Source organism: Botryllus schlosseri, chromosome 4, assembly GCF_051294905.1.
Source record: "Botryllus schlosseri isolate E-star chromosome 4, Bs_hap1, whole genome shotgun sequence".
Taxonomy (NCBI): domain Eukaryota; kingdom Metazoa; phylum Chordata; class Ascidiacea; order Stolidobranchia; family Styelidae; genus Botryllus; species Botryllus schlosseri.
The window spans coordinates 28218917-28234563 of NC_137239.1; the positions used below are offsets into that span (position 1 = coordinate 28218917).

Here is a 15647-nt window from a genome sequence, read left to right on the forward strand (position 1 = left end):
GCTTTTAATATTGTTACCCCTTTGTGAAAATGAAAGAACGCCTTATGTATCACATTGAGTCTAAATATATTCGCGATTACGAGACAAAGTGTCGTTCAACATATGCGACCTTGCGTTTGCGCTCGCAGAAAGACCGTCGAGTGTGAAACCTAGGCACACACTGTTTGACGCATGTTGGTCGAAGCTTTCGATATCGATATGTCCAGGCGCCGAATAGTCCACTGTCCACTCCTTGCAAACTGAGCCCAGCGATATACAGCAGGCCCGCAATATAGTATAGTGACAATATCATTGACCTATGAACTTCGAAAATTTCGCGCTTGGCGCGACTAGTGGCCCGCGCAATAGTTCGTCAATCGAATGTGGCCCTGTGGCTGAAAAGGTTGGCCACCCCTGTTTTAGACCCTCATACAGAACTGAGAAATATACTATCCTTGAGCGGTTGATATGAATATGAAGTCGCTAAATTTCCGTTTCCTGGCCCAAATACAATACAAAATATTGCAGTAGCAATGAAGTCGATAAATTTCTGCTTCTTGGGCGCAATACAATCTCTCTAACAAATATTACTGATGTAATGAAGTCGATAAGGTTCTGTTTATTTTACCCAATCGCAATAAATAACATGTATCACATTGGTATATTTTTCAAATTATCCTACTGTGTCATTTGAAGTTGGAAGTGTCATTTGAAGTTGGAAGCAACAAGGTCCCGTATATCACCATTGATTCATACATTTGTTTTATGAAGCAATATCGATTATACATATAAACGCGTTATGTCTGACTCGTCGTCTCCTCCGTCGCCCACTAGCGTTACGGAGCAAGTCATATTTGGTGATAGCATCAAAATCAAGAACTCGGACGATACAGCTGAAGGAGTATCTGGACCCAGGTAATTAATACCGAGCGTGCTTATGACCTAACGAGTAACAAGGACTTGTTTTGTTAACGGCATGAATTGTTTACGCGTTGCTGACTACTGTCCCATTTATAATATTCGGCATTGTTACAACAGAGTTATCCCGGGAAAACTGGCTACCGAGCACTTCGAGAACGAGTACTACGACGAGTATGACTTCTATAATTTTACTCCGGAGAGCAAGCTGTTCCGGCATGCCAGTGGAAAGGGGAGGTAAGGTTTTCAAAAATGAAGCAGCTGCGGAATATGCCTTGTACAGTGGATTGACTGTGTTGGCGACTATCGGTAGGTGGCAGGCTTGGGCCACTAGTCAATCCTATTCTGTTTCGTGCATGTTTCTATGCTCAAATTTTGATGTAATCTCTGGTTTTCCTGCAAATACTACAGAGCTGTATAGTGCGAAGCGAGTCAAGCTTGTACAATGTGCAGACATGAGCCATTCTCGTGCTTTTAAGAAACTCCGATATGATATGAACTAGACTAGAATAAATGTATCAGCAAACAAATAACCGTAAGGAACTTGTTATTCGTGATATACTTACAAACTACGACAGTGAACCCTATCAAGTTGAAGTACAGTAAACTCTATAGCTAGCAACGATAAGCATGTACTTAACTTCATATATGCGTAATCAAATTCATAACATGTTTTCGTGTAGCAAGATTCAATTGATTTGCGCGAGACATGCACTTGACATGGCTGTCAATCCGTGTTTATTGTTTCTTTTCAGATCAAAGAAAGAAGCCAGCCAGCATAGCTCCCGACCGAGCCAGTGGGGGATTTTAGCGAAGTTTGAAAACGAATCCAACAATCGCAAGAAACAAGCACGCGCTCGATCGATCAGCAAGTAAACCTTGTCGTGGCTGGGGTTGGAGTAGCATTGATAAACCGGCGTAAGTATTCGTGATTGCGCTGCAAAGTGGTGATATTTGGTACGTCAGAAACGTCGTTAATTTGTCGTAATGTTATTCAATTTCACAGAATTTGCATTGTGATGTCATGTATCAACCTCGCTGTGCCATTCATGTGTATCATCATTGCCTGACCTTGTTCGCAAGTTATACCCGTTAGACCAGGGGCCACCAACACGCAGCCCGTGAGCTCATATTATGCGACTCGCTTTACCTGATTTGATATTTCGGAAGAACGCTTGGTAGAGCATTTTGAAATGCCGAAACTCATTTCAGTTTTGTTGTTGTTGTTCGAAATAAGGTATCCTGTTCCCAGCACCACTATTCCTCACTAGCTGATAGGGCGTCCGCGATGGCAATTATGTTATATGAACGGACATTGGACAATTGGGCATTTAGAGGTGTTCAAAATTGACTTTTTTTCTCAAATTGTACTGGCTACTTCATAAAATTGTTAGGTTACCTGATTAATGCCTGCACACCAAATTTGATTCAATTCCAACCAGTAGCCGCATTGCTACAGGAGAAAGTTTTTTATTTATTATATAAAAATAAATTTGAAAAATTGAAAATTTTATGTTCACCTCATGAAATTATTAGGTTGTCTATAGGAAAGATGTTCACCAAATTTGGCTCAATTCCAACCAGTGAAAGCGGAGATATTCGCGTCTGAAAATTTGGATTTGAGTAAAATAGTATTTTCGGTGCCACCTATAATGAATAATAAACCTCAATATCGATTCTTTCGTCGCTGAAAAATGTTCTCAGGTTTCGTGCGCAGGTCATAGTTCGAAATAAATTGAAAGTGAGGATCATGACATATTTTGTAATGTCTGTATTTATTTTGTGGTAACTATGCCCGTCGCCCATGTTAGAGAGCACACCCTTGCGGTGACGTAAAGTTTTAAAAACTTGGTTGTTAAACTGTGTTGCTTAATCAGTTTATGCGGCCCGCGGCCTCTATGAAATTTGAGAAGTTTTCCTCGGCTCGTTTGAGTTGACGACCCCTGCGTTACACGCTATGTAGTGGTTGTGTGTGTTTAACTCGCCAACTATTTTCGTCCCAATCGAAAGACGAATTTCATTGCGGTCATGTCTAAAACTCAGATGAGGCATTCCGGTAATTAATCTCTGTTTTAGTACTTCCGGCGAGCGTGAAGAAACCTTGACAACGGATTCGGAACTTAGAAGACACTGAGCACAGCCCTCCTGGACTTGTCCCGTATACGTCGCGTGACTTATGTCTTTCATGAGCAGAAGACTATTTTCAATCATTTCCGTGGAATTTTACCGAAACTTGCTGTTTTGGCGTGTACAGCTTTGTAATTTGAAATTATACAACATATACTGTCCAGAGCAGTGGTTCCCAAAATTTTTCGGTGTGAGGGCCAATTTTAGAATTTCAGAGTACGGTCGGGGCCGCACGAATACTACGGCTATGAAACGGACTCAAACAGTCATCGTGGCTATTTTGGAGTAGTTTTATTGCCCTGACGAGATTTCAAAACTGTACACTGTTTACCGCTACTTACCTGCTGCATTGGGTGCCGTTGAGTGAATCAGCTTTCCTGGCCTAAACGCGCGAAGCGCGAGAAATTTCTTTAGTTTCATGACTGAATCGGTCAATATGATCGGGAATTGCATGTATTGCCATCAATTTTCATCCTGTCTCTGTTCACTTAAACTGATTTACCGGTACAGCTGAGTGAGGTGTGTTTGAAAAGGTATAGGCCCCCTCAATAGTAATTAAACATCTCCGGGGGTATACCCGTTGGCAGGAACGTAACAGCACTTCGTCAGGACCCCAGGCTCCCATAGAGTGATAAACTGACCCCGCGTCACGTTGTTCGCTTTTGCCACGAAATTAAAGTTGTACTGTTTAGTGAGATAGCGCGACGCGCGAATATTTCGATAATTCATGATAAAATCGGTGAATAAGATCGGGATTTGCATGGTTGTCCTCTTTGCCCACGTAATCAGATTTACCGGTAGAGCTGAGTGAGAAGTGTCTGCAGACCCCGTAAAATTAAACATCTTCGGGCTTTCTCGCTGCCAATCGTTCTGACACACTTCTTAGAGTCACATGTTACATGGCCTAAAACTTTATACGTCTTGGTGCGTTGTGGTGCGGTCATGGCCAACGCTGATATGCCCATTTCTATAAATCTTGCGTATTTTTTCTTGGGGAAGAATACCCAATAATCAAGATATGTGGCGAATTGAAATCGTGCATAGCGCGAAAATTTTTTGAAAAAGTTGCATAAATTTGCAAAAAATACTCTATAATTTATGCTAACTCACGAAATAATTTTGTGCCCCCTTCAAGCTCGGTCCCCCTCAATTGGGGGGTTTGGGGTGCGACAGCTACGGCCCTGACTATAGGACTACTGATTATGCTGCTTTTAGCCGGCTAAGCAGTATGCATTTCGGCGTATTCAACCGCGAGTCACGTGTTGCACATCTAGTTATCATAGGGTTACCATACGTCCTCTTTTAAGATGATTTGTCCTCTTTTTCGATTTTTTTTAAAGTGTCCTCGGAGGACGCCCAAATGTCTTCTTTTTTGAGATTTTGTCTTCTTTTTTTGAGGATTTTGGTTACATATAGGGGCAAATTCGACTGATATACATCAAGTCAGCACTGCGGGAACGATACGGCGACTATTTCGGGAGCTTGATCGGAAAGTGGACCTTTTTTCAGTCAACCACCTGTTTGTGAAAGAAAAACTGTATTTTCCGGGAGTTGAGCTTCTTTTTCTTTTTTAGTCAAGCGACCACGAAGTCGGAAAAATTTACCATTTTTTCAGGATTTTCCTCCGGTTTTGAAAGTTATCAATACCTATTTATATCTATAACTACTGACCGTTCAACTGGAAAGTTAGGGCACATTGCATTGAAACAGCAGTGACGTAACGTTAGCAGTCTATACTCACAACTTTCCTGCAATTCTATAATTAAAAACTACAGAGGCTAAGCCAAGCAATAGTATTTTATAAATGTAAATTTTATTTTTTGTCATAAATCGATTTCTTAATATATTTTGGGGGCCGCAAGAAGGCTATCTGGGGGCCGCACTTGGGAATCACTGGTCCAGAGGCTTTAAAATCGAAACGATTGGAGGTTGTTGAGTTGTAGGTTAAGAGTTGCGCACATCTCGTATCTTGGGGCCAAGTTGAACTCTATTAAACGGATAGGGGCAGGAAAGGAATCGCTTCTACGTCTCAAATCCCGAGAAACTCTACAAATTCAACCCGACAAGAAACAGCCCAACAGGATTCTACTGGAAACGTCTGGAATTATACCAGGATGTCTGTAGCGCCTCGAAAAACCTTCATCAATAGCCCGCAATGAAAAGGACATAGTGTTACCCTATCTTCCTTGTCTAGATATTGGGTTGTAATGTCATCCATGCGAGTCATACTAATAGACTAGTATCCTACTGTTGACTACATCAAATAAGTTGAGCGGGTGGTAAACTATTGACGTTCCCAACAACGCTATTCACAGGCAGGCAGAAAGCTCCTTGATGGACTAGTATAGTTGAAACAAACTTGAGTTCTCGAAAAGAGTACAGCTGCACGTCGACACAGGCTACCTCAGCTATTGCAGCGGGACTTAGCGGAAACCGTTGCGAAGTAGCAGCAGCGGTGATTCTTTCACAGAAGCTTTTTGAATTCTTTAGTTCAAAATGTAGTATAGATGCTCTCAACAAAAACGTATAATGTCCACGAAACGTTTTACGCGCATTTCATGATTGCAAACTGCGTGATTCGTACATCATGCGTACCCCGTACATAGCTAAGAACGGATCTGCTTCTTCTCCCTGGATTTGACTGTATTCTTCGTGATCAAGAGAAACTCATCTGCAAAGTGAATCGATCACAGATGTTGAACGACCCTTCGTATAACTATATAGGCTTCCATATATCCTGAACCGTTCGCTGAATTGAGCCCCTGATTTCTATAGGTCAATTCTGTTAATCGTTGCCACCAGTCTGTCTCGCGGTCAGTGAACGAACAATTCAAGATCAGTGATTCACATTGGACTCACCTGCCATTTCTCTTATGAACTGAAAAATGAACGTGAGCAGGTACAACAGTGCGAAAAGCCCTTTATCCAAGATTACGTACAAGCCGTCCATGACAATTATACAAAATATGCACATTGTCAATTGCGCCATTCGCAGAATCATTTTTGACGTTGGCCTATACTAGCCTGCGCCTTCCAGCAGACGCGTCCCGGTCTTTCGGACTGGATGTCAAATTGATATCGATATTGCTAAATAAATACTCATTGTTACCGCATAATTGATTCGTGATCTGTGGTTAATGATCAATTATAATAATCGCCGAATATATTTTCTTCCGCTCAAGACACACAACGCAGGCCCTACGATACGATACTAAGACACAATGCCAGCGTAGGCTAGATATCTAAGGCGACGTAAATGGGCGATGGACATGGACCAGAGGGGGGCAACCTTTTTGCTAATTACGGCCGCATTTCGAGTACTTATGTAGACTACGGCCGCATTCCAGGGCATACCCATAGACTACTCCAAGTCGCTTCGACACCTTCCTATCTTTTCATTGTATCGCATTTTGTGGTGTATTGAGCTGATAAATTGCTAATAGACCAATGATGATGATTATCCGAAATGAACTAACTAGACGCAAAATACCTCCCCCAAACTCCCCATGTCCATTTCCAGTGAACTCTGGACCCTTCTATTTTTCACTTCGGCCGATTATACGCGCCGAAATCGCGAGTAGTAATGTTATGAATAGATCTCGGGAAATGGTTATGGGCGCGAAGCGCGAAGATTTTTCAGATTCAGGAATGGATTCCGTCGTTTTCAGTAGCAGTATCACATGCTATCAAATATTTATCATCACTCAGCCCATGTGATCAGATTCACCGGTAGAGTTGGTAGAGGGAGTGCGTTCGAAAATTTAGTTCAAGTTATAAATGATAATACGTCTTCGGGTAGGGCAATTGTTATTGGTCACTTTGTTGCTTGCTGTTATTTCGTGACCCCCACCAGGATTGTCGTTATAGTGGGAATATATTGGAATCGTCAAAATGTACCAGAAACAAATTTCTTTCGTGAAGAGCACACGATTCCGATTCTAGCGCATAGTGCAAAGGGCGCTACAATTAAAATCGAAGATTGAAGTCACATTCAATCGCGCGGGACGCGAATATAATTTCAAGATTGATAAAATCTCTAAAAAATTCGGGAGTGAATTCGTAATTTCAATTGGCATGTCGATGGCCATCCAACACATACTGTTGACGGCCGCACAAATTCCCATCCATGGCCGGCCGCAGGTTACCCACCCCTGACATGGGCAATTACAATTATAGCCTCCTCCTCACGCTGCATAGTAAACCTGAACCAGCTAGACCTGCTTACGGTCGCAGACGAGTTACAAACCAGCTATGTTAAACCGAAATGCTAGTCGGTAAAATCAAGATTATCGTTGTCTTCACTAGTCTTTTGCTTGGCGCTCAATATGCGCGGAGAATTTTCAAGTCTTTTTAATTGTGTAGGCTAGCCTACTATTCTGAGCTTTTGTACAGTGCGAATTAACAGCCTGGCCTTCGAATTTGAAGTCTTACCAACATCAGGGCTACGATATCAGGAAAGGGGGGCACATTTACCAAATCACAAAATCTAGTTGACCGAAATTTAAAGCAGCTGAGAAAGGGTCATCACTTCGACTCGACTCCCGATTTACCCACCTTTTACATTTCTTCTGTGGAGTCGTTTATTACGTCGACCATAAAACGTTCCCGTGTATTGTTTGCTGATTACAATCGGGCCGGATTGCATTTTTCCGATAAAAGTTTGTAATTTAAACACACTGTCCAATTTCGCACTTCCTATCGAAATGACTGTCACGAAAATCTGGTCCACTATTTTCTGTAAGAACTTGAACGTGGCTTTAAATCAGGGGAGAAAGGGTATGGGACGTCCAATCGTGAGACGACCAGGTTGTCGGCAAATTGAATAAAAGACTTACATTTAGAAAGTCTTCGTGACCCACCGGTTTGGAAGCACAGATCTAAGCCGTACCCGACCCTAACTATATTACCCACATGCGCAAGTGCCGCATGCTCTGCTCATATGTTCACAGACCAAATTAGATTAGCGTAGCTTACAATTATGCATTCAGCCATGAGTTATTAACTCAAATAAATGAGCCATAACCATGCAATTAGAAATAGAGCATCACATTTATTTCCAAATTAGACTAGTAAGTATAAAAGCTACGCAGTTTTCTTTCGAATTAGCCTACTGATGTCGCGAACATACAGAAATTAAATCCTGTTGAGCTCATATAAAATCAGTTCATTCTCGTCAGCACGTTTCGCACTGTGCAGTTCTTCTGCAGCATTCTTCGCAAAACCCGAAATTAGATTAGAACTAAACTAGTGCATGGAAATATTTCACCCTAACTATTATGCAACTTGAATCATCAAATTGTCCAATTCTGCAAACCAAGTCTAAAATCCTCACTTACATTACTTTTACTCATGCAGAAAAGCAAGCTACCTTTACTGTATTGCCCCAGATGACAACAAAGCAGTATATATGCCTACACCCCACATCCTGCGCCCCAGTAACGCACGACAACTCACAAACACCCACATCGATACTCATTTTGACATTCAAGAAATTCAATATAAAAATCAACTACTCTTTCTTCTCGTCCGATTTCGAATCTTGCAGTTTCAGCTTTTCTCGTTCGCTGTGTTTCGGGAAAGTCTCCCACGGGCTGTTCAAGTCGAACTTTCGAAATTCCTGTGCCAGTTCAACTGGGTCTCGCACCACCCTCTGCAGTTCGTCGTCGTACCGGACCTTGGAAAGAAAAAAATTAGATCACAACATCCATGGGTAAATTGGGTAATACGTAGGCCAGTGGTTTTTCAACTTTGCTAAGCCTCGGAATGAAGAACGCACAATTACAACACACGTGCGTCCTCGGAGACCAACTACCTTATGATCCGGACGTAATACAAGAAAACGCATCGCTTTATAAAGTACTGTAGTGCGGAACAGCATCTCGCCAGCTATGCGACAGCCGCCGAGCATGTCCACATTCAAATCGAAATACAATACCAGTCAGCCTTCAAGATTACCGGACCACGACCTGACATATCGACCTCGCCTACTGACACATGCACCACTAATTTTCGTCGCTTCCATTTATATCATCGTTTCTTAAATCCAGTGTGAATGCCTCTTATTACATGCTGCAGGCCAAGGTGGGTGTCTGATTAAAAGACCACTCCACGTCGTTTAGGCACCCTGCTATCTTATCATTATATCGCAATCTTGTGGTGGATTGATTTGACAAAAATTTAATGAAAATGATGATGATCATCAATCAAGTTTGAGTTGCACACCTCGTAATATCCTGTCAGCGGAAAATCTTTTCGGAACGGGTGACCGTCGAAGCCGTAGTCTGTTAAAATGCGTCTCAAATCCGGATGATTTCGGAAGAACACTCCGTACAAGTCCCAAGCCTGAAACGGTAAAGTACCAATCATTGCCTAGTACTTGGCACACGAAAAAAGTTACAGCACAGAATCATTCTTGAAAGGACATTGAAATTACCAAATAGTAATGCCGTAAAATTTTATTTGATTACTACAAAAAGTGGCGACTCCCATAGGGACCATAGCTACTCTTGAGTAGTATATGGCGTTGGCAGACAACTTTAAACTGGCTATCACAAGAGACTAATTCAGAATGGATGACGCTGGCAGTGCCAAAAATTGTGCAACTTCGAAACTATAAACCACAAATCGAAAGTACTTCTATTTTTTAGAGTATTCAAGTATATTTTGGTTACTTGCACTTTACTCATGTGATTATAGTTATAACTACTTCTTTTTTCACCTCCTAGTTTTCAATTTTCGACAAAATTTGGCCTAGAATACTTACTTTTAGTCGCTTAGGGAATTGTTACTTATACTCGTATTTGTGCAGCAATTTAGGTTTACTTCAACTACCCAGAAAAAAACCGCAACTTAATCATATTGCCAAATGCAACAGGACTGTAATGGCGATTTTTTGGTGACTCGACTTGACTCGAGTCAATTTGTGTAGTGACTCCACTCGACCAAGTCATATGACTCGACACTAGGACGGCCAAGACAGACATTTCATTGTAAATTCGAAGAATAGTGAAGTCACCACATGATTGGTATTTCGTCAATCAGTCCTGATACTTGGAAAATAGCGCCAGAAACTGTTAGGACTGAGGAAAATCACGATATTATGAACACGAGACATTTTATATCTTCTGAGCAGAGTTCAAAAAAGAGGGTTGAACCCGATTGAACTCAAAACTGAAAAGTGCACACAACAACTTGGACTCGGACTCGAGCCACAACACTATGACTCGCAGTCGACCCTCTACTCACTGACTTCGAGTCGGACTTGACTCGGTGGTGAATTGAAAATGACTCAAACGAGTCAAAGCTATAAAAGTTAGATTGATCTTGGATCCTTATGACTTGGTTACAATCCTCGTTCTCTCTACTTTTAAGTTTCGTACAATACTTACAGCAGTGTGGCATATTCCCAGAGTAGACCATGAACTGTCTATTACGACACCACACAGAAACTACGTTCTAAACTTCCAAATCAATTTAAAATTTGATATCTTATGTCTCTAATTGATGGACAAGCGTCCCACTTCTTGCAATTTGGAATATAGATATTGAATCTTAATACATTAGGCAGACTGGCAGTAAACTTGCCACAGACCGGTGGTTGAGAACCACCACCATGAACTACTCAGACTTACCTCCCTCTCATACCAGTCCGCACCCCGGTACACGCTACAGACCGAGTCGACTGGCGTCAACTCGTCCGTGTATGTCTTCACACGAATCCGTTGGTTGTATCGTAAAGATAGAAGGTTGTAGACAAGCTGACAATACAGATATGTTCAAATTTCAAATTTTAAAGACATAGCTCGGAAAAAAACAGGGCGAGGCAAAATTGAGTACACGAGTGATTCGTTTCTGAATTGAGTAGGCTATCAAGCTTCGAGCCGAGTATCAGAGTATCAATCATGATAATGGTACAACTTTGTTGCTACGTGTTTCGTATGCTGCGGTACCACCACAATATTTTATTTATGGCCCTCCCACAATGGGAAATAGTATCCAAACTATATTTCCTGTCGATAAATAAACTCTTAGTGATCAGGAACGTAAAATTTCAGTATTGAAAGTATCATCTCTCGATGCAAGAGACTTATTACTAGAGTTAATACTCGATTAAGATTTGAGAACTCGAATCATCGTGCCCAGACATCAGAAAAAGATGAAAGAGCACATTTTCTCACTTCGAATCGGTACGCTTTCGCTGGGATGTCCACGGCGCAAATGTCGCTGAGATTTTCAAACTGACAGAGGGTATTAAAGCTGAGGAAACTCATAACGGGGATCACGCCTTCCGGGTCAATCATCACCTCCAGTTCGTTGGTATGCGTCAGTTGAACCTGGCAGATAATACACGGTAAAAAATCTAACGCTACTTATCTTATAGGCGTAAGTGGTCACAGGGTTGTTCAAAAATAACTTTTTTCTCCGGATTTCGGAGATTTACTGATTACATTGTCAGGTTCCCTAAATAAATGCTGCACACAAAATTTGGCTCAATTCCAACCAGTAGAAGTCGACGCAGAGCCATTTGAAATTTTAGAATATATTTATAAAAAAAATTTTCCAAATTTTCCTGTCAACCCCAGGAAATTGTCAAATTGCCCAAAAGAACGATTCATATCAAGTTTTTCTCACTTCCAACCGGTTGGAGCGAAGTTATTGCAGTTGAAAGTTTTGGATTTGCACAAATAGCATCGACGGTTGCAATCCCAGAATTATTAATGAAATACTCAAATAACTTCGCTTCTACCGGTTGGAATTGCGTCAAATTTGTTTTACATCGTTTTCGTAGACAACTTACCAATTTCGTTTGACAGTAAAATTTGAAAATATATAGATATATATCCTAACCCTGAACCTCACCATAACTCCATAACCCATTTGTCAATCTAAAAACCATACCCGGCTCTAACCCCGAATTTTACCCACATACCTAATTGTCACATGATAGTATGTCGCATGCTCATATGTCCACGGAGCCCCTATATTATATCATATTTGCACATTCCTTGTAATTATAATTGTGGATTTACCTGCTGCACATATTTCGGTAGACAATTTGCGACATAGTCACCGAATTCCATCAGTTTCGATCTCGTCAATTCGTTGGATAGTTTGACTTCGGCTAAAAACGAAAATATTCCTCATCAGATCAACATCAAATAGTATTCATTCATCAAATCTAGACATTAGGATTACATATATTGTTATAAAATGAGCACAGAAAAGATGAACTAGTTCAACCTAATTGGATATAATGGTGTCGATAACTTTTGATGCAGACACGTTATACTCGGAAGAAGATTTTTCAATCGTTTGCAGCCAAATCCGTTCAATAACACCAAAATATTACCTCCAAAACTATACCTTTTGTCAAAGTGCACTTTTAATGGGTATAATTATACCGAACGCCAGGGTTGTAATGACTCGAGTCGCGATTTTCTGGTGACTCGGCTTGACTTGAGTCATTTTCTCAAAACACGGAAATGACTCGACTCGAACCAAGTCATATGACTCGAACCTCAGATGGCCGAGATCGACATGTCATTGTAATTTCAAAAAAGAGTGAAGTAACCGCACTAGTGGAATTTCGTCTGTTGGTACTGATCACTTGAAAATGCGACCAGAATTTGGTGAAAGTGAGAAAAATTAGTATATTCTAAATGCGAACCATTAGATATCACCAAACAGATTATAAAAAGTGTGTTTAACAAGACTTCAACTGGAAACTGGGCCGTCAACACAATGACTAGGACTCAAGACTCAATTCAAAGCACCATGACTCGGACTCGACCCTGTGCTCGCTGACTTGGACTTGACTCTGTGGTGAATTGAAAATGACTCGACTTGACTCGAGTCAAAACTATAAAAGTGAGATTGACTTGTGACTCGGAGCATTGTGACTCGGTTACAACCCTGCAGGACGGAATGATAGGAATTATAGAGTCTACCTGTAATCATCATCATCATCATTGGTTCATTAGCAATTTTATCAGTTCAATACACCACAAAAAATGCGATACAATGAAAAGACAGGAAGATGTCGAAGCGACTAGGAGTTGTCTATTGAATCAGACACCCACCTTGGACTAGGTGATGAAAAGAGGAGGCATGCACACTGAATGAAAGTAAAGAACATAGTATAGAAAAAGGAAGCGAAAAGAAATAGGGCGGCATGTCATGGGAAGCGAGATCGATAGGTCAGTCGTGGTCCGGTAATCTTGAGGATGGACTGTAATTATTTAGTAGTAATTGCTTGTATTTCGACTTGAATGTGGACATGCTCGTCGACTGCCGGATGGCCGGCGGGATATTGTTCCACACATCAGGTCCGGCATATTTGATAGAGCCATGATCTTTTCGGTCGATCATATGATATTTGGACGATGTGGACGCGCGTGTGTTGTGCTTGTGCGCTTTTGATTCAGAGGTAAAAAAGTCATTGAAATATTCGGGGCAACGACCGCAGTGAAACTGATACATAAACTTGGCGATTTCTAGTTTCTGCATATCTTCTATGTTTAGGACGCCGAATCTCTTCAGCAGCGACTTATTGGATGGGCAGCCAGGCCCCTTCGGGGCCCTAGCTATGATTCGGAGTACTTAATGCTGTAGTTTCTGCAGTGGCTTGAGTGCAGTTTTACTGGCAGCTCCCTAACAGAGGATGCCATAATGTAACTTCGATTGGATTAAAGATTTAAAGAGTATCAGAAGAACCCATGCTGGCATGAAGCGCCTAAGGCTGTAGAACAGGCCGCACTTCGGTGATAATTTAGTTTCTAGGGACTGAATATGACTCTTCCAGGACATGTTCGAGTCCAGTAAAACCCCGAGATATTTGGCATTATCTGTGTTGGAAACGGGCTGACCAGCGATATTAACGGTTAGGTTATTTTTTGAATTTACTGTCAGCAATTGGGATTTCGAGGCATTTATACTAAGGTTGTTCTGGGCCGTCCACTCATGGACTTTAGGCATTTGGTCACCAGTCAGGGCATCCAGCTCTGCCGTCGAAGATGCGGAAGAGAGGAGGTGAGTATCATCAACGAGCAGTGTGGTGTTCAATGAGGAGGTTTCAAAAATGTCGTTGACATATAAGGTGAAGAGGACCGGTTCAAGTACTGAGCCTTGGGGCACACCACAGGTCACCAGGTAAGGAGAGGACAAGGTGTTTGAGATCGCAACCATTTGTTGGCGTCCAGTGAGATAACTTTTCATGAGCTCAATAACCAAGTAAAACTACCTGTATTTTAGCTGCTTGTCAGTTTATTTCATCTTCGTGGTCAGCAATTTCGGGACGGAAAGTATTTTATTTGCTAACGATATCACCATCGTTGTAATGAGGCCATTTCAATGGAGTTAACTATTTTCATCCAAGCAGTGTCATAATTATTTTTTATTAGTGATGTCTATATCCAAACGTTATCCCAGGCCCTTTTCAAGATGTATGTTAGTGAAAAATGCATCCCTCTCAACTACCTGCGGACATGCCTGCCACACGATGTTTGGCGACTCTCGAGGGCGGAAATTTGCCACCGTAAATACTATTATTTCCCAGAATGGCTCAAATTTTAATTGGCTCTGATTTGGCCTCTACTGGTAGGAATTAGTCACATTTGGTGTGTAGCGTTCTTAGGCAACTTAACAATTCAATCAGTGAATCCTGAAATCCAGAAAAAAAAGTTAACCTTAATGAACATGCTTCGCAATATGGTCTTTATGGAAGGATTTCTTACTAAATACTCAGACTTTTGATAGAATTCTGCTGAATAATCTTAGTAGCCTACTCAACATTTAAACAACATTGCTTCGTAAGCCGGATGAAATCTCCCCTTACAGATGTTACGCATAAATTAGGGAATAATTTCAATGGCTTCAAATATACAGTGACACTTACGCAAGTTTTCCGTTGGCTGCGTTACTCCATCTTGTGCAGTCCCGGCCCATGTTGTGGTTGAAAATGGTTTCGCTATTTTGCGCAGAATTCCTTACAAATATGAAAATGAGTATAAACGCATTTCCATTGAGAAAACTTGCATGATTTCAAGTGTTCTAAACAGTAGCATTCATAAACTATTAGCAAACCAAGCACTGCACTTTCCATCGAATTCTATCCTTTAGTGAATACTTCGTTGGCATATTATCTGTGTATAATATATTTATAGGTATTCCCTTACTTTCTCCTAGTCTCATCATGCTATTAATAGTTTGACACTTGGAAAATTCCATTCACATTTTAATAAATTCACATAGAAATAATCGGAAGTATCCAAAACGTTGCTCATAATTAATAACTATAAATAACCGATGAAATAAATACTTGTAGAAATGTCGAACTCGGTGGCGATAATAATGTCGAGTTCTGCAATTACTGCAATTCATAATTCAAGTCGTAAGATGAGAGCGATTAATAGGTCAGTAAAGACAGGAAGGATTGCACGCTAACGGTACCGTAATCTATAAAGTTCCAATATATTCTCTTACCGGTTCGGGTGGAATGCTGCTGTAAACACCTGTTTACCAGTCCAAACAACGAAGCCATTTCAACAATACCTTACGAAGGGAAAAATAACCCCTCCTAAAAAATGAATATACAGACTACGGAGCTTCAGAAGACTGATTGACAG

General features: G+C 41.1%; 2 protein-coding genes and 1 long non-coding RNA gene across 3 annotated transcripts; 1 reads left to right on the top strand and 2 right to left on the bottom strand.

Annotated features, from left to right (window-relative positions):
* Positions 1-735: 735 nt before the first annotated feature.
* LOC145437704 (uncharacterized) lies at positions 736-3189 on the top strand. The gene is made up of 4 exons (XM_080314985.1): positions 736-894; positions 1018-1134; positions 1653-1815; positions 2974-3189. The coding sequence occupies exons 1-3, from the start codon at positions 779-781 to the stop codon at positions 1771-1773; spliced, it is 354 nt and encodes a 117-aa protein (XP_080171111.1). The 5' UTR covers positions 736-778; the 3' UTR covers positions 1774-1815; positions 2974-3189.
* A 2343-nt stretch (positions 3190-5532) lies between these two features.
* LOC145437705 (uncharacterized) lies at positions 5533-6521 on the bottom strand. Its single transcript, XR_013914722.1, has 2 exons — positions 5884-6521; positions 5533-5695 (listed from the first exon to the last, which is right to left on the bottom strand). It is a non-coding gene; the product is annotated as an uncharacterized LOC145437705 (long non-coding RNA).
* Positions 6522-8485: 1964 nt separating this feature from the next.
* Positions 8486-15645, bottom strand: LOC145437706 (NADH dehydrogenase [ubiquinone] iron-sulfur protein 3, mitochondrial-like). Its single transcript, XM_080314986.1, has 7 exons — positions 15505-15645; positions 14918-15007; positions 12054-12145; positions 11202-11357; positions 10656-10781; positions 9247-9366; positions 8486-8698 (listed from the first exon to the last, which is right to left on the bottom strand). Exons 1-7 carry the CDS (start codon positions 15560-15562, stop codon positions 8534-8536), a joined length of 807 nt encoding a protein of 268 aa, XP_080171112.1. The 5' UTR covers positions 15563-15645; the 3' UTR covers positions 8486-8533.
* Between the last annotated feature and the right edge of the window lie 2 nt (positions 15646-15647).

Coding starts and splice junctions, on each gene's coding strand:
- LOC145437704 (XM_080314985.1), top strand. CDS start 779: ATGTCTGACTCGTCGTCTCCTCCGTCGCCCACTAGCGTTACGGAGCAA. Junction 895..1,017: donor GAAGGAGTATCTGGACCCAG/GTAATTAATACC, acceptor TTGTTACAACAG/AGTTATCCCGGGAAAACTGG. Junction 1,135..1,652: donor CATGCCAGTGGAAAGGGGAG/GTAAGGTTTTCA, acceptor GTTTCTTTTCAG/ATCAAAGAAAGAAGCCAGCC.
- LOC145437706 (XM_080314986.1), bottom strand. CDS start 15,562: ATGGCTTCGTTGTTTGGACTGGTAAACAGGTGTTTACAGCAGCATTCC. Junction 12,146..14,917: donor GCAGCCAACGGAAAACTTGC/GTAAGTGTCACT, acceptor TTTCGTTTTTAG/CCGAAGTCAAACTATCCAAC. Junction 10,782..11,201: donor CGAAAGCGTACCGATTCGAA/GTGAGAAAATGT, acceptor CTGTATTGTCAG/CTTGTCTACAACCTTCTATC.